The sequence below is a fragment of the Coregonus lavaretus genome (assembly GCF_964263955.1).
Source record: "Coregonus lavaretus genome assembly, chromosome: 30".
Lineage (NCBI taxonomy): Eukaryota > Metazoa > Chordata > Actinopteri > Salmoniformes > Salmonidae > Coregonus > Coregonus lavaretus.
Genome location: NC_140017.1, coordinates 1,953,543 through 1,976,002, shown reverse-complemented (window position 1 = coordinate 1,976,002; position 22,460 = coordinate 1,953,543). Strand labels below are relative to the sequence as shown.

At 42.9% G+C, this 22,460-nt stretch overlaps 1 protein-coding gene across 8 annotated transcripts in view; it reads left to right on the top strand.

Moving 5' to 3' along the window:
- The first annotated feature begins 266 nt into the window (after positions 1-266).
- brca2 (BRCA2 DNA repair associated) overlaps positions 267-22,460 on the top strand; it is a 32,567-nt gene continuing 10,373 nt past the window's right edge. For 2 of the 8 annotated variants that reach the window (XM_084148343.1, XM_084148338.1), the window contains exons 1-19: positions 267-450; positions 8,409-8,483; positions 8,589-8,834; positions 9,595-9,655; positions 9,831-9,880; positions 9,990-10,018; positions 10,116-10,227; positions 10,316-10,377; positions 10,622-10,715; positions 10,827-11,570; positions 11,670-15,401; positions 15,586-15,684; positions 15,783-15,852; positions 16,014-16,537; positions 16,793-16,971; positions 17,360-17,544; positions 18,599-18,769; positions 19,448-19,576; positions 19,823-20,078. In XM_084148343.1, the coding sequence (XP_084004469.1) occupies positions 8,432-8,483; positions 8,589-8,834; positions 9,595-9,655; positions 9,831-9,880; positions 9,990-10,018; positions 10,116-10,227; positions 10,316-10,377; positions 10,622-10,715; positions 10,827-11,570; positions 11,670-15,401; positions 15,586-15,684; positions 15,783-15,852; positions 16,014-16,537; positions 16,793-16,971; positions 17,360-17,544; positions 18,599-18,769; positions 19,448-19,576; positions 19,823-20,078 (6,795 nt within the window). In that variant the 5' untranslated portion in view covers positions 267-450; positions 8,409-8,431. Of the gene's footprint in view, positions 451-1,095; positions 1,159-3,291; positions 3,352-4,372; positions 4,441-8,408; positions 8,484-8,588; positions 8,835-9,594; positions 9,656-9,830; positions 9,881-9,989; positions 10,019-10,115; positions 10,228-10,315; positions 10,378-10,621; positions 10,716-10,826; positions 11,571-11,669; positions 15,402-15,585; positions 15,685-15,782; positions 15,853-16,013; positions 16,538-16,792; positions 16,972-17,359; positions 17,545-18,598; positions 18,770-19,447; positions 19,577-19,822; positions 20,079-22,460 lie in introns of those variants that run through there. The other 6 variants (XM_084148340.1, XM_084148339.1, XM_084148345.1 and 3 more) reach the window with 6 other exon arrangements.

The following is a 22,460-nucleotide window of genomic DNA, read 5'->3' as shown; positions in this document are numbered from 1 at the left end:
TAATTCATGAATCACTGCAATGCAGGATCATGAAATGTAAATGTAAATAGTGAAATAATTATATATGTATTTTACATAAAATGAATCGGTATTTGAATTAATTAATGATACATTTAATTACACATTTATGTATTTAATTCTAATTTGAATTAATTAATGACACATTTAAGTAATTATTTAATGGTGTATTTATTTATTTAATTGTGGCACTTTTAGTCCTCCATAGCACAGTAGGTGGCGGCATGCACCTTAAACGTATGTTTGCGGACCGCCATTATACCATAGAAGAAGAAGGTTCTAACTGATAGTCTGTCTGACAAACATTTGACCACATTAAGCAGTCAAAGAAAGTAATCGCTATCGGTCTGTTTTCTGTGTAAGAACTGCTAGCTATAGTTTACACTGTCATGTTGATCATCTGCTGTGGAAAGGAGCACCATCTTTTTTATGGTATTGTTTTTCTATCTCTTGCACCTAGCGTAGCTTGCTAGCTGTCCAGCAGGGTCCATCACTTTTTATCGGTGTATGTTTGTTGTTAGCTAGCTATCTAGTTAGTTAACGTTAGCTGTCATTATGTACCAAGCTAGTTAAAGCTTTATATCGTTCACTTTTCAGCTTGCTAACGTTAGATATGGACTAACAGTCAGTGGTAACTCGCTATCTGTCTGTTCCTTGTGACAACTCTGTCAAGTTTAATAGTTAGCTACTAAGCTAGCTGCTTTTAGCAACGCTAGTATTTACACACTAGCGTTGCTGGGAATTAGCTTGCAAAAAAAACTGAAAAGTCTGCTGGAAACCAGAAGTTAAATAAAATTCAATTTTAACTTACTCTGTCGATTGTGTGTATAGTTGATCATTATGCAGGGGGAATTTGAGAAATACATCTAATGGATAACGTGGGTCTTGTAGTCCCATGCAGTTCCTCAGGGAGGTCAGTTCCTCTCTGTTTACCTAAAGTCAAAGTCCCCCCACAATTGCTTGCTTTTTTTGTGCAGTTATGGCGCACTTGCAGGACTTTTTTTTTACACGAGGTAAGCAGAGAGGAAGTGGGTCTACAACAGACCAATGTTTGGAAAGTCTGTTTAATTTATGTTGTATTATATGCTTTTTCTCAATTTACCCCCTTCATAAGGACCAATCCTATGGACAATCGGCAGAGTAAGTTGATATTACATTTTATTTAACTTCCGGCTATGGAACGCCGTTGGGGTCTTTGCGTGTCAAAAAATATACACTTCAAAACACAATTTGACACGTCAAATAAGACAATTCTATTATAGAATGTTGTGTGTGCTGAATTTGCATGTGCAAGCCAAGCGCCACCACTACGATCAGTAGCACGATCAGGAGATTTTTTTTTGTGCAAATATCTTTGATAAAAATGTTATTAGCAACTTCTGGAGTAGCTAGCTAGCTTTAGCTTGGTACCTAGCCAGTATCAATGCAACCAGCTTGAAAACAATGACCAGTAGAAACTGCAGTCATTTTCAGTATTCTTATCAATGGTTTAGGAATCCATGTGAGTAAGTGTTAGCTAGGTAGCCACTTGTTGTTCTATTGAAATCGAACTTCAGTTAATGAAATAACAAGCTAGCCAGTTACTTAACCCTGTTGCCCAAAGGCCAAAGCTAATGTTATAAACAGCCAGCTAGCTGATCCTGGCGCCGACGAAGATGGCGGCCTTGCGACTAGCTCTTAGGAAACTTTGCAGTATTTTCTTTTTTTATGTATTATTTTTTACATTATTAGCTCAGTAAGTGTTTTGCATCATTACATACAGCTGGGAAAAACCATTGGATATCAAAGCGGCGGTAACTCACCAGCATTATGACCAGGAATACGACTTTCCCGAAGCAGATCCTTTGTTTGCTCTCCCCAGGGCAACTGAACTGATTCCAGCGGCTGACCCAAAACATCGCCGGTGGAGGAGAGGCACTCGGAGCGGCCTGCTGGTCCGACTTAGGAGGCGCGCACACCACCCACCGCTTCCAAGTATTCTACTCGCTAATCTTCAATCTTTAGTTAACAAAGTCGATGAACTACGGGCAAGGATATCTTTCCAGAGAGACATCAAGGCCTGTAACATACTCTGTTTCACGGAAACATGGCTCTCTTGGGATATTCTGTCAGAATCGGTCCAGCCAGATGGGTTCTCAGTTTATCGCGCAGACAGGAATAAATATCTCTCTGGGAAGCAGAAGGGCGGAGGTGTGTGTTTCATGATTAACGACTCGTGGTGTAATTGTAGTAACATAGAGGAACTCGAGTCCTGTTCACCCGACCTAGAATATCTCACAATCAAATGCCGACCGTATTATCTCCCAAGAGAATTTTCTTCGGTTATAGTCACGGCCATGTATATCCCCCCTCAAGCCGATACCACGACGGCCCTCGAACTTCAATGGACCTTATGCAAACTGGAAACCGCATATCCTGAGGCTGCATTTATTGGAGCCGTTGATTTTAACAAAGTAAATTTGAGGACTAGGCTGCCGAAGTTCTATCAACATATCGACTGTTGTACTCGCGCTGCTAAAATCCTCGACCATTGCTATTCAAACTTCATGGATGGTTATAAGGCCCTCCCCCGCCCTCCTTTTGGCAAATCTGACCACGACTCCATTTTGCTTCTCCCTTCCTATAGGCAGAAACTCAAACAGGAAGTACCCGTGCTAAGGACTATTCAACGCTGGTCTGACCAATCGGAGTCCACGCTTCAAGATTGTTTTGATCACGCGCACTGGGATATGTTCCGGGTAGCTTCAGAAAATAATGTAGACATATACACTGAAACAGTGACTGAGTTTATCAGGAAGTGTATAGGTGATGTTGTGCCCACTGTGACTATTAAAACCTACCCTAACCAGAATATGGCAGAATACAAACAGTGTAGCTACTCACTCCGCAAGGCAATTAAACTGGCAAAACATCAGTATAGAGACAAAGTGGAGTCGCAATTCAACGGCTCAGACACAAGACGTATGTGGCAGGGTCTACAGACTAATCACAGACTACAAAAAGAAAACCAGCCACGTCACTGACACCGTCTCGCTTCCAGACAAGCTAAACACCTTATTCGCCCACTTTGAGGATAACACAGTGTCACTGACGAGGCCCACTACCAAGGACTGTGGCCTCTCCTTCTCCATGGCCGACGTGATTAAGACATTTAAGCATGTTAACCCCCGCAAGGCTGCTGGCCCAGACGGCATCCCTAGCCGCGTCCTCAGAGCATGCGCAGACCAGCTGGCTGGTGTGTTCATTGACATATTCAATCTCTCCCTTTCCCAGTCTGCTGTTCCCACATGCTTCAAGAGGGCCACCCTTGTTCCTGTACCCAAGAAAGCAAAGGTAACTGAACCAAATGACTATCGCCCTGTAGCACTCACCTCTGTCATAATGAAGTTCTTTGAGAGACTAGTCAAGGATCATATCACCTCTACCTTACCTGTCACCCTAGACCCACTTCAATTTGCTTACCGCCCCAATAGATCCACAGACGATGCAATTGCCATCACACTGCACACTGCCCTATCTCATCTGGACAAGAGGAATACCTACGTAAGAATGCTGTTCATTGACTATAGCTCAGCATTCAACACCATAGTACCCTCCAAGCTCATCATTAAGCTTGAGGCCCTGGGTCTGAACCCCGCCCTGTGCAACTGGGTCCTGGACTTCCTGACGGGATGCCCCCAGGTGGTGAAGGTAGGAAACAACACCTCCACTTCGCTGATCCTCAACACTGGGGCCCCACAAGGTGCGTGCTCAGCCCCCTCCTGTACTCCCTGTTCACCCATGACTGCGTGGCCAAGCACAACTCCAACTCAATCATCAAGTTTGCAGATGACACAACAGTAGTAGGCTTGATTACCAACAATGACGAGACCGCCTACAGGGAGGAGGTGAGGGCTCTGGGAGTGTGGTGCCAGGAAAATAACCTCTCACTCAACATCAACAAAACAAAGGAGATGATCGTGGACTTCAGGAAACAGCAGAGGGTGCAACCCCCTATCCACATCGACGGGACCGCAGTGGAGAAGGTGAAAAGCTTCAAGGTCCTTGGCGTACACATCACCGACAAACTGAAATGCTCCACCCACGCAGACAGTGTGGTGAAGAAGGCGCAACAGAGCCTCTTCAACCTCAGGAGGCTGAAGAAATGTGGCTTATCACCTAAAACCCTCACAAACTTTTACAGATGCACAATTGAGAGCATCCTGTCAGGCTGTATCACCGCTTGGTACAGCAACTGCACCGCCCGCAACCACAGGGCTCTCCAGAGGGTGGTGCGGTCTGCCGAACGCATTACCGGGGGAAAACTACCCGCCCTCCAAGACACATACAGCACCCAATATCACAGGAAGGCCAAAAAGATAATCAAGGACATCAACCACCCGAGCCACTGCCTGTTCACCCCGCTATCATCCAGAAGGCGAGGTCAGTACAGGTGCATCAAAGCTGGGACCGAGAGAATGAAAAACAGCTTCTATCTCAAAGCCATAAGACTGTTAAATAGCCATCACTAGCACATTAGAGGCTGTTGCTGCCTATTGAAATCACTGGCCACTTTAAGAAATGGAACACTAGTCACTTTAATAATGTTTACATATCTTACAGTACTCATCTCATATGTACAGTGGTGTGAAAAAGTGTTTGCCCCCTTCCTGATTTGTTATTTGTTTGCATGTTTGTCACATTTAAATGTTTCAGATCATCAAACAAATGTAAATATTAGTCAAAGATAACAGAAGTAAACACTAAAGTGAACTTGGGTTTTGCAGCAGGACAATGATCCAAAACACACCAGCAAGTCCACCTCTGAATGGCTGAAGAAAAACTAAATGAAGACTTTGGAGTGGCCTAGTCAAAGTCCTGACCTGAATCCTATTGAGATGCTGTGGCATGACCTTAAAAAGGCAGTTCATGCTCGAAAACCCTCCAATGTGGCTGAATTACAACAATTCTGCAAAGATGAGTGGGCCAAAATTCCTCCACAGCGCTGTAAAAGACTCATTGCAAGTTATCGCAAAATCTTGATTGCAGTTGTTGCTGCTAAGGGTGGCCCAACCAGTTATTAGGTTGTAGGGGGCAATCACTTTTTCACACAGGCCATGTGGGTTTGGATTTTGTTTTCCCTTAATAATAACAACCTTCATTTCAAAACTGCATTTTGTATTTACTTGTGTTATCTTTGACTAATATTTACATTTGTTTGATCTGAAACATTTAAGTGTGACAAACATGCAAACAAATAAGAAATCAGGAAGGGGGCAAACACTTTTTCACACCACTGTATATACTGCATTCTATTCTATAATATTCTTCTGTATCTTAGTCCATGCCGCTCTGTCATTGCTTGTCCAGATATGTATATATTCTTAAATCCCTTTCCTTACTTTTTTGTGCGTATTGGGTATATGTTGTGAAATTGTTAGATATTACTGCACCGTTGGAGCTAGAAGCACAAGCATTTCGCTACACCCGCTATAACATCTGCTAAAAACGTGGATGTGACAAATACAATTGTATTTTATTTGATCTGGCTAGTGAGGCTTGACCGGTTTATTTGTTGTGAAGCTAGCCACAATAAGGATTAGCCACAATAGTGGAATTTGCGTTACGCCTTCAAAATAAAAGTTTATGGTTTACGCAAATATTAGCGTCGTAGCTCTTATTGCGGGACTTTGACTGTGGGAAATCACCTCCCCAGTCAGCCTATTGTGCGTATTGACATTCATATTGCACTGTACAGCCTTACCTAAGGATTGGGGATCAATGAAAAATGTATGCACTCACTAACTGTAAGTCGCTCTGGATAAGAGCGTCTGCTAAATTACTAAAATGTAAATGTATCGGTCTACTCAGTACCCAAGTGCTTTTTTCCCAAAAGCCTCCTCAGAGTTATCAGACTCCAAAACATCCACGTTGTATTGTTTTTCCTCTAGAATAGTGTTCAATACACATAGTAGGTTGACTGGTACAATAAATGTGGCTCAATTCACAGTGGTTTCAGAGTCCCGCAATAAGAGCTACGACGCTAATGTTCTCTGGGTGTCACTGAGTAGACTGATACCCCATGTCATTGATCCACAATCCATAGGTAAGGCTGTACAGTGAAATAGGTATGCCCCAATGCAATTCTAAAGTCTAATAAATCCAGTGTGATTTCAACAGATTTTTGTCAAATTAACAAATTGTCTTTTGTTTAATTTAAATAACAACATTCCGACCTCGTTTAGCATGATCTATGCCATTATGGCATGATTCCACTATTTGTATTCATTTCATCACTTTTAATGAGACTTATTTTGAAGCGAACTGCAAATTCCACTATTGTGGCTAGCTTCACGTAGGTGGGTCTGACCACCATTAATCAAATAAGAACTGTCTTATACATTTGGGGTATTTTAGATGATGACACCTAGCTAGATAGCTAGCTAACTATCTACCTATCTATCTAACTATAGCTACTGAAACAGATTTTCAATTTTGCTATGTTTTTGGGGAAGAACAATGTCAGATAGCTAGCTTTTTTTATGACCAGCACTGTCCAGAGCTTGGGGAAGTGTGTCTGTGCTCTTGCAGCAGCAGCAGGTGCGCGAGACAACTTTACCAGCATCGTAGCATTCGTATCGTGAATCGTTGTGACATATGAAATATGAGTGATTGTGTAATAAGTAATCATGTCTTATGTAACCGTACCAAATGTAACATATCAAACTAATTTGAGTGTCCCGGATTTATATTTACTATGTTACGTCTAGTCTATGAGACCAGGCTGAGCTAACATCTGGCTTGCCACATACGGTGCATTCAGAAAGTATTCAGACCCCTTAACTTTTTCCACATTTTGTTACTTTACAGCCTTATTCTAAAATTGATTAAATCGTTTTTTCCCCTCATCAATCTACACACAATACCCCGTGATGACAAAGCAAAAACAGGTTTTTAGAAGTGTTAGCAAATTTATAAAAAATAAAAAAACTGATCACATTTACACAAGTATTCAGACCATTTACACAGTACTTTGTTGAAGCACCTTTTGGCAGCGATTACAGCCTCGAGTCTTCTTGGGTATGACGCTACAAGCTTGGCACACCTGTATTTGGGGAGTTTCTCCCATTCTTCTCTGCAGATTCTCTCAAGCTCTGTCAGGTTGGATGGGGAGTGTCGCTGCTAAGCTATTTTCAGGTCTCTCCAGAGGTGTTCCATCGGGTTCAACTCCAGGCTCTGGCTGGGCCACTCAAGGACATTCAGAGAATTGTCCCAAAGCCACTCCTGCATTGTCTTGGCTGTGTTCTTAAGGTAATTTCCTGTTGGAAAGTGAACCTTCGCCCCAGTCTGAGGTCCTGAGCGCTCTGGAGCTGGTTTTCATCAAGGATCTCTTAGTACTTTGCTCCGTTCATCTTTCCCTCGATCCTGACTAGTCTCCCAGTCCCTGCCGCTGAAAAACATCCCCACAGCATGATGCTGGCACCACCATGCTTCACCGTAGGGATGGTGCCAGGTTTCTTCCAGAGGTGACGCTTGGCATTCAGGCCAAAGAGTTCAATCTTGGTTTCATCAGACCAGAGAATCTTGTTTCTCATGGTCTGAGGGTCCTTTAGGTGCCTTTTGGCAAACTCCAAGCGGGCTGTCATGTGCCTTTTACTGAGGAGTGGCTTCCGTCTGGCCACTCCTACCATAGAGCCCTAATTGGTGGAGTGCTGCAGAGATGGTTGTCCTTCTGGAAGGTTCTCCACAGAGGAACTCTGGAGCTCTGTCAGAGTGACCATCGGGTTCTTGGTCACCTCCCTGACCAAGGCCCTTCTCCCCTGATTGCTCAGTTTGGCCGGGCGGCCAGCTCTAGGAAGAGTCTTGGTGGTTCCAAACTTCTTCCATTTAAGAATGATGGAGGCCACTGTGTTCTTGGGGACCTTCAATGCTGCAAACATTTTTTGGAACCCTTCCCCAGATCTGTGCCTCGACACAATCCTGTCTCGGAGCTCTACGGACAATTCCTTCGACCTCATGGCTTGATTTTTGCTTTGACATGCACTGTCAACTGTGGGACCTTATATAGACAGGTTTGTGCCTTTTCTAAATCAATTGAATTTACCACAGGTGGACTCCAATCAAGTTGTAGAAACATCTCAAGGATGATCAATGGAAACAGGATGCACCTGAGCTCAATTTCGAGTCTCATAGCAAAGAGTCTGAATACTTATGTAAATAAAGTGTAAATAATCTGTTTTTATTGTTAATTTAATCAATTTTAGAATAAGGCTGTAATATAACAATGTGGAAAAAGTCAATGGGTCTGAATACTTTCCGCTGCACTGTAGGTTCGCCAGTCGTGAATGATGCATACAGGCTAGCTATTTGTTTATCTAGGTAACTAAACTTTAATAAACGACTCGTTTCAGGCATACCACAGATGACCTAAGACATGTACACAAGGAGAAACATGTTTGACGCTTTCAAGGATCAAATATGGGAAGGTAGCTAGCCATCTGCTTTTCTCCATGAAATCATATTGAATCATATTAATCATACTAGCAATGGTAATGTCGTCATGTATACTCTCTTCTATCCTCTCAATGAAGAGTTGGGACCTCTGAACCCAAACTGGTTTGAGGAACTCACTGCTAAAGCTTCCAGTGGGGATCGGGGTGATACAGAGAAAGAGGATCCCAGCACTGCAATATCTTGTGGACAAGATGGCAGTTTCAAATCACCGTTGGAAAAATGTCCCCTGGATAGTGATATGTTCTCTACCCCGACGATCTTCAGGCAGAGAAGACCACAGTCTGCTGAGACATTGACAGAAGACATTTTTTTCCCTGATCAAGGTAGAGATAAATGTACTGTTTGCACTGTTAAAATAGACTATTGTAAATTTTATCGTTGACATGACCTACCCTAGCCCATGACCTACCCTAGCCCTTTAACATCCAAGGACCTACATGTTATGTTCAGAGGTAAAGTGGCTCTGGCAACCAAAACAGACAAATACTCCATCTAAATGTTAATTGATTCTCAATTGCGATACGGTTCTAGAAACATAAGCGTTCTACTTTCATATCACATCAAAATAATTGTACAAATGCATAAAATACACTTACTGTGTACACTGTTTTAACACAGTTGCGGCCGACAGTATTTCTCAGTTACAACACTTTTCTGGCGTCCTTCTTCCGTTGCACACAGGTGTTCAGAGATGCTAGATAGCTAATTGGAACCGGTGGGCGCCTCTCTTCCGTAAACCTTAACATGGAAATATTGCTGTGTGGGAATCGTGTTAAAAAGGTGTGTAGTAATTTTACAATTCGATTTATGAAAATAATTTCTCAATGATATGAAAGTAAAGTTCCAAAGGTTTCCAAAACCGTATCACAAGTGAGGATTATTAACGTGTAGAGACAGCGTCGGGACTGTTGAACAAATTCCTGCTCCGTCGCCAATTCTTCAACTGAGAACCCCTCTTTGTTGAACGAGTGCTAGACCTACCTCTAACTAGAAGGCCTATCTCCTTTTTCCTGATTGTCTATGTTATCCCTGATTACTTCCCTGCGGAATGTGTGCACTGATATTTCCTGTTTTGCTGCGTAGGAAGCTCTGGAACAGAAATAACAGACACAAGCCCATGCTTATTTGGAAAATCAATAGACAGGTGAGAATGTCTGTCTGTTTGTGCTGATACGTTGGTATTTCACAAATGTGCAAATCTAAAAGTACACATTGCTTTGCTGATGCCTGGATCCTGATATTCTGACCTACGGCTCACAATGTGATGTCAGAACACCTGCTCTTGTGATGGTTGATGACATCAGTGGTTCTATTTTTAGCGAGTCCCCCAGTAAATCCTGTAGAACAAGGCTGCATGGAGACAGTTTTGGTAAGCTGACTGGTGACTTTTCAGTATTGATCGATGTTGATATTTATTATATTGGTATTTATTGTTTTGATTTTAAATTTGCACATTTTATTTTCTGTCACGTTTACAGGGCTGCTTGACACACCAAAACACTCTGCGGTAGGTGCACCTGTTCTTGGGGAAATCTTTTAAAAACCAAACTAGTGTTTTAAAAGTTCCATTATACATTTTTTAAATTAAGATCATTTTATTTCAGCAGGCACACTCTTCCAAACGTATATCTGAAAGTCTTGGTGCACAGTTAGACCCTAATATGTCCTGGACCAGTTCTCTCAACACACCTGTCATGTCGCCCACCATCATTTTGAGTAAGTATGAGACTGTATGAATTTGGGTTTTTATTATAATGGTATTTTTACATTGGTTGTCTAAAATGGCATGTCCTCACTCTTTCAGCTAAAAGTGAGGAGCATAGGCCTATGTACCCAGTAAGACTTTCTACTGAAGAGCAGGTTATGGTGAGTATTCCATACAATCCTAGAAAAACTAATCGCAGGTTAAGCATAAACAGATTTTTATTATTCTAATGACGTCTAATGCTATTGCCTTGCTTGAATTTAAAAAACAGTATTAGATAAATAGTACAATATTGCTCCAATACATTGGTGGCCCCTTGATTACACTTGGATAATCTGCCCATGCTCAAGGCATTTATGTGTATCAGACTTGTAGAAAAGGATTTGTCTGCTCTCTCTCATATAGTTTGTGCGAAAGCTTTTCCCCTCGGTCTCCAAGGAGTCTGGAAGCACAGTGCTGTCACCAGAACAGAACGATAGACCTCTCTGTCAACATAATGGTGAGTATTTGTTGAACGGTAACTACAGTAGTAAATATTGTAGAAGTTACTCTGCATAATAACACTGTATAACAGATACAAGTACTGATCATTTCTCTGGAATACCAACAGGACTGGATTGCCACTTGCCTGGTGTGATTGAAATCTCCCCTGGCTCTCAAGACACGTTACCTGTTGACAGTAGCAGCCATTGTATGCAGACATTACCAGATGCTATTGAGGGCGGAGAAATCCGCAGCACAATGGCCAGTGTTCTAGATGGAGCTGAGGATGTCCTCTCCATATTCTTCAGCAACAGCAGTTTGGCTTTACGAAGGGTGAAGACCAAGGAGAGAATCAAAAGGAAGCAAAGCAACTCAACTAAGGAACACGTACCTACTTCTACAATGGAACATGACAAAGTATCCAGTGACAGAGCAGGAGAATACCAACACACCAGGGCAACCTCTGAGCCCCTTGAGTCCAGGACTGACATGAAGTCTGGGGATTTGGGGATTTCTCAGTGGACTCCAATAAATGTACCTGACATTTCAGACTATGATATGGATTCATTTCACCATGAGGGGTCTTCCTCTACTAAACACATAATTCCACAAGATGATGTAAGTGAAACGTTCTGTGACTTCACTGGAAGCCAGCAGCCAGATCGTGGTTCCTCTAAGCAGACTGTCCAGGTGGAGTCTGCCCTTTCCAGAAGAACAGTACCAGGGTCTGTAGTCGAAAGCTCTCTAGAACACACCTTCCCCAGGAAAACAAGGACATTTGTTTACTGTGTCCAAAATCCACTTCCGTCAGTGCAAGGAAAAGATAATGTTACTTGGATGTTACCTGCATCATCTGGAACTGCTCCCAGAGGTAAGATTGTAATCTGGAACTGCTCCCAGAGATTGTCATTTATTTATATTTCTCAGTTCAATGAAATGATTTTGCTTCTATTCTCTTTTATCATTTTAGGTGAAAATCCAAATGTAAAACAAACCAATGAAGATGAGTTTAATAATCTTAACAAAACTGCCTTGGATGGGAAAAAGCCGCTAGTTCAGCAGGAAAGTGCAACTGAAGAAAATATTGTTTCACGAGCACCAACCAAAGACCCTGATCTTGATATGTCACAGCTTTGCAGGGCATTTGCACAAGATTTTAGCCAAGTAGTTGACTCTAGTAAACCATGCAGCAAAAGAACAGACTCTATTAAAAATGGCTTCTCTGCATCAGCTTGTCTCTCAGCAATGAGACTAAGGAACAGAAAATTGTTAACTCAACTAGAATGGGGCCAAAAACCTGAACATCTTAACTCTGGCATCAGTGATGAAATGCATATTCCTGGTTCTCAGTTTAGCAACTCTGCAAGCACGTCTAGAATGGAGAGTGGCTTCCCCCCCTCCACCCTTTCTAATGTCACACAAACAGAATCATCCAACGTTCACCCTAGCTCTGAAAAAAGTTCTGGAAATCAATCATCTAGAGAGTTTAAAACTGGTAACAACTGGATTATCTCTTTGCCTCCAGAAGCAATAAAGAAAGCAAAAGCATCATTAGATGACTTAATTGAGGAAAATATGACTGATGTCGTTACTGCTGCCAGTGAAGTGAAACCGGTGTTGTCATGTGTAACAGGGAGCCGACTGTCCACAGAAATTAAGTTCATCAGTCCACTCAACGTTGCCAAAAGGTCAAAGCAAACCAGCGTAAAATTGAATGGTCAAGTTGTTCAGACCCCTCACAGCGTCAATGTCTCTGTTTCCTCACTCCCTGGGTCTGGTTTCAAAATGGCCTCCAATAAGAAGATAACAAATTATTCAGCAAATCTGGAGAAAGCCAAGGATTTGTTCAAGGAGATTGAGGATGAAATACCTGCAGTCAATATTCCTGAGATAAGCCTTCCTGAGGAAGGTAACATGTCATGTGGATTGGAGCTTGTTGATGGATCTCATTTACAACCTCTACCCTATACACACCAGAGGTCTGTTGAGAGCCAAGGTCTGTTGACAGACTCACAGAGAGCTGATGTTTCAGAATTGTGCAGTCTCTTGGAAGCTGCAGACAGCCAATTTGAGTTCACACAGTTTAAACCAGCAAAGCGGAACTGCTATGTTCCAGATGGGAGCCCCCCTCGTCAATCATCTGAGAAAGAGTTGGATCCTGAATTTCTCACAGGCATAGATTTCAATGACAGTTTTAACTCTGATGTTGAGAAGCAATCCGTGATGATGGCCACCCCTGACAAAAAGACAACTATTCCTCATTGCAAGAAAATTTGCCAAGTAACAACCACCAAAATTAAATCTAGTGGGGCATCACCCAGCAGTTCAACAGAGAAACCCAAAGAACATGTTCTCCACAGAAGAGTACTTAACATTCCCAGTTATAGCTCTGAAAACATAGCTGAGAGTTCCTTTGGTTTGTTGACAAAAACCACAAACAAGAACCATCTGTTTGATATGGAAACGAACATCAGTGGAATGGAGTCTGAAAGCAAAAATCTCCCCAAGTTGGATGTGGGTTTTAAAACTGCTGGAGGAAATGCTATGAGAGTTTCAGAGAAGTGTCTGAGCAAAGCAAGGGCCTTGTTTGCAGATTTGGAGGAAAATCGTGAGATGAACACACCCAAATGTGTAGTAGAAAATACGGAACAAGTTGAAACCTCACCTGTTCAATATAGAGGCGAAGTTGATACAAATGTTGATTCAAATGTGACACATTTTCATGGCCCTGAAAATAAAGTAGACCTGAAGGAACCACGTGATGAATACATTGACAAGATTAAAGTGGACTTTACACATTCTCACAAACATGGGGATGGTGGTTTCCAGACAGACGGTGGTAAAGGAGTGACCGTGTCGGCAAAGGCCCTTCAAAAAACAAATGCAGTCTTCAAAGATTGTGACGTTATGGAAAGTTCAGGTTGTGCATCAGAAAAGCCGAACAAAACAAGTGTATCAGAGACTGGCAGTAATAATTGTGAGATAAACAATTGTGGCTTCAGCACTGCTCGGGGGAAGAGAGTTGATGTTTCTGCAAAATCTCTACTGAAGGCAAGGACTCTCCTTAATGACTGTGATGAATTGGACAATTCTAAGCCAGGGAAAATCCCCAGCTTGAATGCAAAGATACCAAGTCAGAATATTCAGGAGGAAAGTGACTTTGATTTTAAGAAACCCAGTAGTGAAGCAGCCTCCATATCATCAAAGATCCCTTTGACAGCAAAAACTCAGTCTGATGGAGGTGGCAATTCACATGATGTTCTATGGGCAAAGAGCAAAATGCTTGAACCTGAACATTCTCAAACCCATGCTAAAGATCCTTTGAGAAATGGATGTGGTTTTAGCACTGCCAGTGGGAAGAGAGTGTCTGTGTCCGAAGGGGCACTGTTGAAAGCACAGGCTCTTCTGAGTGAATGTAATGTGGATGGAGAGGAACTTTCTATATCGAAGAACAAGATCCGAGTAGACCTTCATACCATTCAGAATCCACCACAGAAGCACGGTGGATTTAAGACTGCGATTGTCAAAGAAGTAACCGTTTCAACTAAGGCCCTTAAGCAAGCAAAGGCTGTTTTCAACAACTGTGATTCCAATATGGACAGCTTAATCAGTGCCGAAGCAAAGCGAGGGAATATAGACGTAAAGTCTACTGATGGTCTGATGAACAATCCAGGGAAAAGCTATTGTGCCTTCATGACAGCTGGTGGAAAGAAAGTGCATGTCTCTGAAAAAGGTATTTTGAAGGCAAAGAGCATTCTGAATGAAAACCTTGATAACTGCACAGACTCAAATGCCATTGAGGAGGCTTGGTTTTCAGATGGTAGATTTCCATTACTCACCGAAGATGGTACAGGTGTCAAAGAAGGAGCAAGGAACAAATCGAATTCTTCTGACCTCAACGGTGAAGAAGATAGCTGTGGTTTCAGCACTGCCAGTGGCAAGACTGTGCATATGTCCGATGGGGCACTCCAGAAAGCAAAGTCTAATCTGAACGAATGTGATGTAATTGAAAATCCACAACCTGAGAATAGCCACAAAGTGGATCTGGAAAATATTCTAACAAAGGAAACGCATGAAATCTCTCATGGTAGCACAGCCAGCGGGAAAGGGGTGTCTATTTCAGAAAATGCTCTTCAAGATGTGAAGTCTGTGTACGTTCTGGGTGAGACTGGTAATGTAAAAGATTCAGTTGGCAGTAATCCAATAGGAAGCCATTGTGGTTTTAGCACAGCCAGTGGTAAAGGAGTGTCTGTTTCAGAGAAGGCACTTCAAGTAGCATGTGACAAATTCAAAGCGTGTGATGATACCCTTGCCAGTGATACTGACCCTCACAAAAGATCTGAAGAAAAAAGGCCACTGAAGGTCCCTACTCCCCATATTCATGATCACCGTATGCCGGTCAAAGCAGTGGGACTGGAGGACCGCGAAGCTATCCAGACCATTGTCGGAATGGCATGTCAGTCTTCATCTGCAGCATGTCAAGCGGAGTCTTCCTTGTTCAATTTTGAATCCCTGGGGTTCAGTGGCTGCTCTGTGACCCAGAAGAGGTACTTTGCCCAGGAGGCCATGGATTGTACCAAGGCTCTTTTAGAGGACGAAGACTTGACCGATCAGAGTCCTGGAACTCCAATCCAAGCTAAGGGGGGTTTTGAGATGAGAAGTGGAATCGGGAAAAGGTTGGCAGAGGATTTAGGGATGACAGGTAAAAGAACAGAAATATGATCAGATATTGTGATTGGGAGGAGCCTAGAGGAGTAATGTTAGACATAATAACTGTTTTTTCTTGCATATGAAAGTTACAGGGTTGTGTGTTTACCAATATAAGAATATAATTCTGAAGAAATTGATTTACAACATTGTCCTTAATGTGATATTATATTCAATAGACCAACCTCCTCTGAAAAGAAGACTCTTGGCCGAATTCGACAGAACTGTGGATTGTAATAGACGTTCAACACTCACTCCAGCTAAAAGCAGTGCAGATGGTAAGACAGTTGACCTTTTCTACAAGTAACAAAATTCCCAGTACAATGAAAATGAACATTGACAAGATGGTTCATCAATGCATGTTTGATTGTTTCAGGTATATTTAAAGACAGGAGAGTCTTCCAATATAATGTGGCTCTTCAACCTAATGTCACCAGGCCGTATCGGTAGGTAATCAATTTAATACTAGAGGATATATAGTTGTTTTGACATAGTTCAAACAACATATGTATCTTGAAATTATTTATCAAATAAAATGCATTCATTCATTCACCTAGCATGAAATCTGTGTGTCATAGATTCTCATCTCCTATGTTTGTCTTTCCAGCGCTAAGCAGAGTTGTGTGAACACAAGGCTGAATAAGACCGAGCCACAGAAGACAACATCAGATCCAACCGCCGAAGACCGTAAACCAGTTGGCTCCAAGACAGCTGTATTCGTCCCCCCATTCCGGAAGAATGTCAAGCTTGAGCCACAGAAGAGCAGTGGGCCTCAGGACAAGACTAGAGCGCCTGGTGTGTTCGTTCCCCCGTTTAGAAAATACAACTGTGTAACCAGGAAGGGTTCCTTTAAGCCTTCAGAAGAGAATCATTCTCTTCTTCTCTTCAAGACCAGCACATCTGTTCCACTTCCTGAGTACAACCACATCCCCATCACTGACACTGGTAGTGATAACGCAAAGGAGTCCATTCAGGAACTGGGCCCAAAAGATATTGACAAAACAGACCCAGGCGACGATAGTGGACATAGCCTTCCTGTCACCACAGGAGGAGGGGATGCCACTGCAGAGGAGTATACCGCAGGTCAGCTAGGCCCTAACAGCATGGGCACCCTTCTAGCTGTTGTTTATGGTACAAATATCATCATTTGTATGACCTTTTAACCAATGCATCTTTGGGATATTGTAGACAATATTAAGTTTCAACATGGTGTGACAATACGTGATTTTTTAAAAATGCTAATCAATTCAATGGCTTGGGACTAAATGTGTGTACTGAATCAGAAAGCAATTAACAAGAAAGCATTTTAATCGGGACTGATGAATTGTAACCGATGTTCATTTATCAGGAGTCGACTTAATGTGAAAAAATAATGTGTGTGTGCAGATACAGAGTGCCTGCAGCTGGCCCGAGACATGCAGGACATGAGGATCAGGAAGAAGAAGCGGCAGACCATTAGACCTCTCCCTGGCAGCCTGTACCTCGCCAAGACATCTGGGGTGGCCAGGCTGACCCTCAGGGAGGCCGTTGGAGGTTGGCACCCTGTACAACACACACACAATCAGGTACTGTAACTAACACACACAAACATATACTGAAACACACAGGTACTGTAACCTACACATACAAACATATACTGAAACACACAGACAAACTGGTAGTGGAACACAGACTGACAAACAGGTCCTAGAACACACACACACAAACAGGTGTTGTTACACACACACACACAGACAGATACTGTAACACAGACAGACAAACAGGTACTGGATTGGTAGAGGTGGAACAGGGCTTTTGAAGTCTGATTTAGAATATGAACAGTGGTGGGGGGCTGGGGGCTTTCCTGTTGAACTTGTTAAGTGTGATGTTTTTTGGGGGGTAATGACTGATGTCCAATCCTCGTTGTGGATATCACTCAGCTGTATAATATAATAATATAATAATATGACGTAGCTGTATGGCTACGGAGTGCACCGGCATGTTTCGGAGATCAGCAGTGAGAGTGCCGAGGCGTTCCGCTTTGTCTGCCGACACTTCTTCAGACCCGAGGCGTTTGTAGAGGGGCGCGTTCAGCTGGCCGACGGGGGCTGGCTCATACCTCACAACGATGGAACTGCAGGGAAACAGGAGTTCCACAGGTAAGGTTTTATTGATTGTTTGGGACACAAAGCATTCATTCCAACTGATGTTATTTTTCAACTTTGCCATTTATTCCCTTGAACACATGTTGTTATTATTAATTTGGATGAATGTATGTATATCACAGGTACAGTTGAAGTTGGAAGTTTACATACGCCTTAGCCAAATACAATTCCTGACATTTAATCCTAGTAAAGATTCCCTGTCTTAGGTCAGTTAGGATCACCACTTTATTTTAAGAATGTGAAATGTCAGAATAATAGTAGAGAATGATTTCTTTCAGCTTTTATTTCTTTCATCACATTCCCAGTGGGTCAGAAGTTTACATACACTCAATTAGTATTTGGTAACATTGCCTTTAAATTGTTTAACGTGGGTCAAACGTTTCAGGTAGCCTTCCACAAGCTTCCCACAATAATTTGGGTGAATTTTGGCCCATTCCTCCTAACAGAGCTGGTGTAACTGAGTCAGGTTTGTAGGCCTCCTTGCTCGCACACTCTTTTTCAGTTCTGCCCACACATTTTATATAGGATTGAGGTCAGGGCTTTGTGATGGCCACTCCAATACCTTGAATTTGTTGTCCTTAAGCCATTTTGCCACAACTTTAGAAGTATGCTTGGGGTCATTGTCCATTTGGAAGACCCATTTGCGACCAAGCTTTAACTTCCTGACTGATGTCTTGAGATGTTGCTTCGATATATCCACATAATTTTCCTTCCTCATGATGCCATCTATTTTGTGAAGTGCACCAGTCCCTCCTGCAGCAAAGCACCCCCACAGCATGATGCTGCTACCCCCGTGCTTCACGGTTGGGATGGTGTTCTTCGGCTTACAAGCATTCCCCCTTTTTCCTCCAAACATTACGATGGTCATTGTGGCCAAACAGTTATATTTTTGTTTCATCAGACCAGAGGACATTTCTCCAAAAAGTACGATCTTTGTCCCCATGTGCAGTTGCAATCTGTAGTTTGTCTTTTTTATGGCGGTTTTGGAGCAGTGGCTTCTTCCTTGTTGAGCGGCCTTTCAGGTTTAATTAAACCGCCTCTTCTCCAGAGCGTTGTGTGACAGCCCTGGTGTTGACCCCAAGCTGATCACTGAGGACTGGGTGTTCAACCACTACCGCTGGGTGGTGTGGAAACGGGCCTGCATGGAGAGGGCATTCCCAGAAGTGATGGGCAGCCTCTGTCTCACACCGGAACAGGTGCTCCTACAACTGAAATACAGGTACGGCAGCAACCAGCAAGTTATCTCTGGTCCAGGGCGTTGGTGCGCTTTCCTTCAATACAGGGCGATAGTCCAGGCTCTGTCGTAGCCGGCCGCGACCGGGAGACCCATGGGGCGGCGCACAATTGGCCCAGCGTCGTCCAGGGTAGGGGAGGGAATGGCCGGCAGGGGATGTAGCTCAGTTGGTAGAGCATGGCGTTTGCAACGCCAGGGTTGTGGGTTCGATAAAATAATGTATGTGCTAACTGTAATTCGCTCTGGATAAGAGCGTCTGCTAAATGACGTAAATGTAAAATGTAAATGTAGTAGAGGAACGCGCACTAATGCCCTGGACCAGAGCTACCAGCAAGTAACCTCTTACTGCCTAAGAACATTAAAATGATGTTGGATAAAGGTTGTGTATGTGTTTTGTGTTATATACATGCCTATTCAGCCTTTTTCGTGACCAGGATATTTCAATTTTTTTATATGGCGATATTTCAATGTTTTTATATGGCGAACACATAACGTACAGTGCAGTGAGGTTAAAGAGAGACTTGCATACATAAACTGCAGACAAAACAAATTATTGTGGGTACTAAATGTAACACACGTATTTGGGTGTTTGCCACATATGTGGCACTGGACCACAGCAACAAGTAGCAAGGTTATTGAAGAACGTGTGTGTGTGTGTGTCAGGTACGACTTGGAGGTGGACCACAGCAGGAGGTCAGCTCTGAGGAAGATCATGGAGAGAGACGACTCTGCAGTCAAGACCATGGTGCTCTGTGTGTGTGGTGTTGTCACCAAAGGCCATAACCCAACAAGGTGAATCAGAGTAGAAAAATAAAATACTTTGTTCAACATGTTCAGTTTGCCAAAATAAGTCGATTTCCTTATTCAAGATTGACTTCATATAGATCTGTTGAAATTGTTCTGTTATTTATTGGTTATAACCTCAGTTCTATTAAGGTCGAGAAGGAAATGCAACACACAGCTATGGAGCATGCTTCCCCATAAGTGTGTTGTATTTTAGTAAGCCGACTGAAAGAGAACCCTTTGTGCATCACACAGGCAGACCTGGAGTGAGACCAAGACCAAAACACCCGGGAGCGCCACAGGGTCTAAAGCGGAGCCGTCCCCTGTAGGTTTGATCTGGCTGACGGACGGCTGGTACGCAATCAAGGCCCAGCTGGACGTCCCACTGACCACCATGCTCCACCGGGGCCGCCTGGCGATTGGGGGGAAGGTGCTGGTCCACGGGGCCAAGCTGGTGGGATCTCAGGACGCCTGCTCCCCACTAGAGGCTCCCGACTCCCTCATGCTGAAGGTAAGAACTGGGTCGTGTTCATTAGGCACCAACTGGAAGAAAGGGGACTGAAACTGGGAGGAACTACTTGCACTTGTCTAATAAGAAACGCTGTTTTCCATTGCGTGCCCTAATTAACTCAAATGTAAATGTATGACGACAATATAGCCAAATGGGCTTAGAAGACACTCAATATTCAGGTTGATATATTTCAACTACATATTACTGCATGTAAATGCACTGTAAATTCGTATAGAATTCAGTCTGACTGCTTCCAGTAGGGCTGGTATGGTAATTGTCTAATCGTGTAACCGACGATTATGGATGAAGACGTCATGAAAATAAAATAACCATCATAACGTTTTTCTTCAACAAAAAATAAATAATGTTTTTATCAACTTCATATTCAAGTCGACAAACTTTACCCAAAAGCGGCAAAGTTAAAAGTAAGCCTGGTTTACATCTAACAGACGATTTTATAAGGCGAGACGAGATGAGGCAAAACTATCCAGTTTTAGAATTAGGTGTTGGTGAAGAAACAGCTGACTGAAGACAGGACGGCCAGGCATTCAAAAAGATGACACGTGCGGTTGTCTGTTTCCACGGTAACATGGTTTCTTTACAACGTGATGAATCTTTGTTGCTCCTTGTTTTAGCAAGGTGTTGTAGCAAACAAGTCTTTGGTTGCCTAGGCAACACCCCCTCCCTGCAGCAGGACATGCAGTCAGGAGCGGAGGAGAGTAGAAAATGTGTGTAAACCAGGCTTACTTTGTTGATAAAAAAATAAATAATAATAATTGCTATTTGAACGATTTTATTACGGTGACCACGGTCATTTAGCTGACAAATAAGTCATCCAAAATTCCAGAACTGTCACAGCCCTAGCTACCAGTAACAGCTAGTACTACTATTATGACTGTAAGTCGCTTTGGATAAAAGCGTCTGCTAAATGGCATATTATATTATATATTATGCTACGGATTTTCCAGGGTCATTTTCAGTAGGGCACACTAGAGCCCTGCACATGCATGATTTTTAAGCCCGAGCCCTACCCATGGCAGCAACGTTCAGGCCCGACCCAGGCCCAATTGCTTCTGCCACATTTAAGGCCTTGCCCCGAAATCAGAAATAACTTCCTCCATTAGTAAATCCATTAGCAGCTGCTCGTCTGTCACTCGCTCCCTCCACGCAGCTCGCTCTGCATGCTCTCTGCTCATGGAGGCTTGGAGTCTGAGTATCCATAGCAACGGCACCACTGGGGCTGCTCTGCTCAATGACAAGACATGAGAGCAGTTAGCTGTTAGCTACCTTTCCTCACTCTAAAATCTGACAACTCAAGGAGCGTTATTATTTTCTGTGAAATAATCTCTCCTGTCTTATAATGTATTTGAGGAGGTTGAAGCCTTTCTGACACCATGTTATGATCTTAGTCAGATATGACTGTACTGTGCAGCAGAGCATGAGCAAATGGCTCCGCTGCAAAATGTTAGTGATCAATTTAGTGATACCCGAGCCCTGCCTAGTTATTAATGCAAAAACAGGCCCTACCTGGCCTTAACCCGATGTATAATGTCGGGCTCGGTTTGAGTAGCAGAGCTCTAGAGCATACTGTAGCAAAACATTTTGCCACTGCAATCGGCGTATGCACTCTAGAGACCCCAATGGTCTAGCAACAAGTTGGGTTGTAGGTTGCAGCCACCCTCCGCAGCCTGTATTTTCCTTGAACAGTGTTTCATTTGGGATTGGGCGTAAACTAAAGCAAAAAAAATTTTGTATTTTTGTTTTGTTTGAGCAGCGATTTTGTAAGCAATTGGCTGCAGCTACCTACCTCCGGGGACAAAAGCAGTTGATAGGCTACAGGAGGCAGCTACAGTGAGGGGGAAAAGGTATTTGATCCCCTGCTGATTTTGTATGTTTGCCCACTGACAAAGAAATGATCAGTCTATAATTTTAATGGTAGATTTATTTGAACAGTGAGAGACAGAAAAACAACAAAAAAATCCAGAAAAACGCATGTCATAAATGTTATAAATTGATTTGCATTTTAATGAGGGAAATAAGTATTTGACCCCCTCTCAATCGGAAAGATTTCTGGCTCCCAGGTGTCTTTTATACAGGTAACGAGCTGAGATTAGGAGCACACTCTTAAAGGGAGTGCTCCTAATCTCAGCTTGTTACCGGTATAAAAGACACCTGTCCACAGAAGCAATCAATCAATCAGATTCCAAACTCTCCACCATGGCCAAGACCAAAGAGCTCTCCAAGGATGTCAGGGATAAGATTGTAGACCTACACAAGGCTGGAATGGGCTACAAGACCATCGCCAAGCAGCTTGGTGAGAAGGTGACAACAGTTGATTATTTGCAAATGGAAGAAACACAAAATAACTGTCAATCTCCCTCG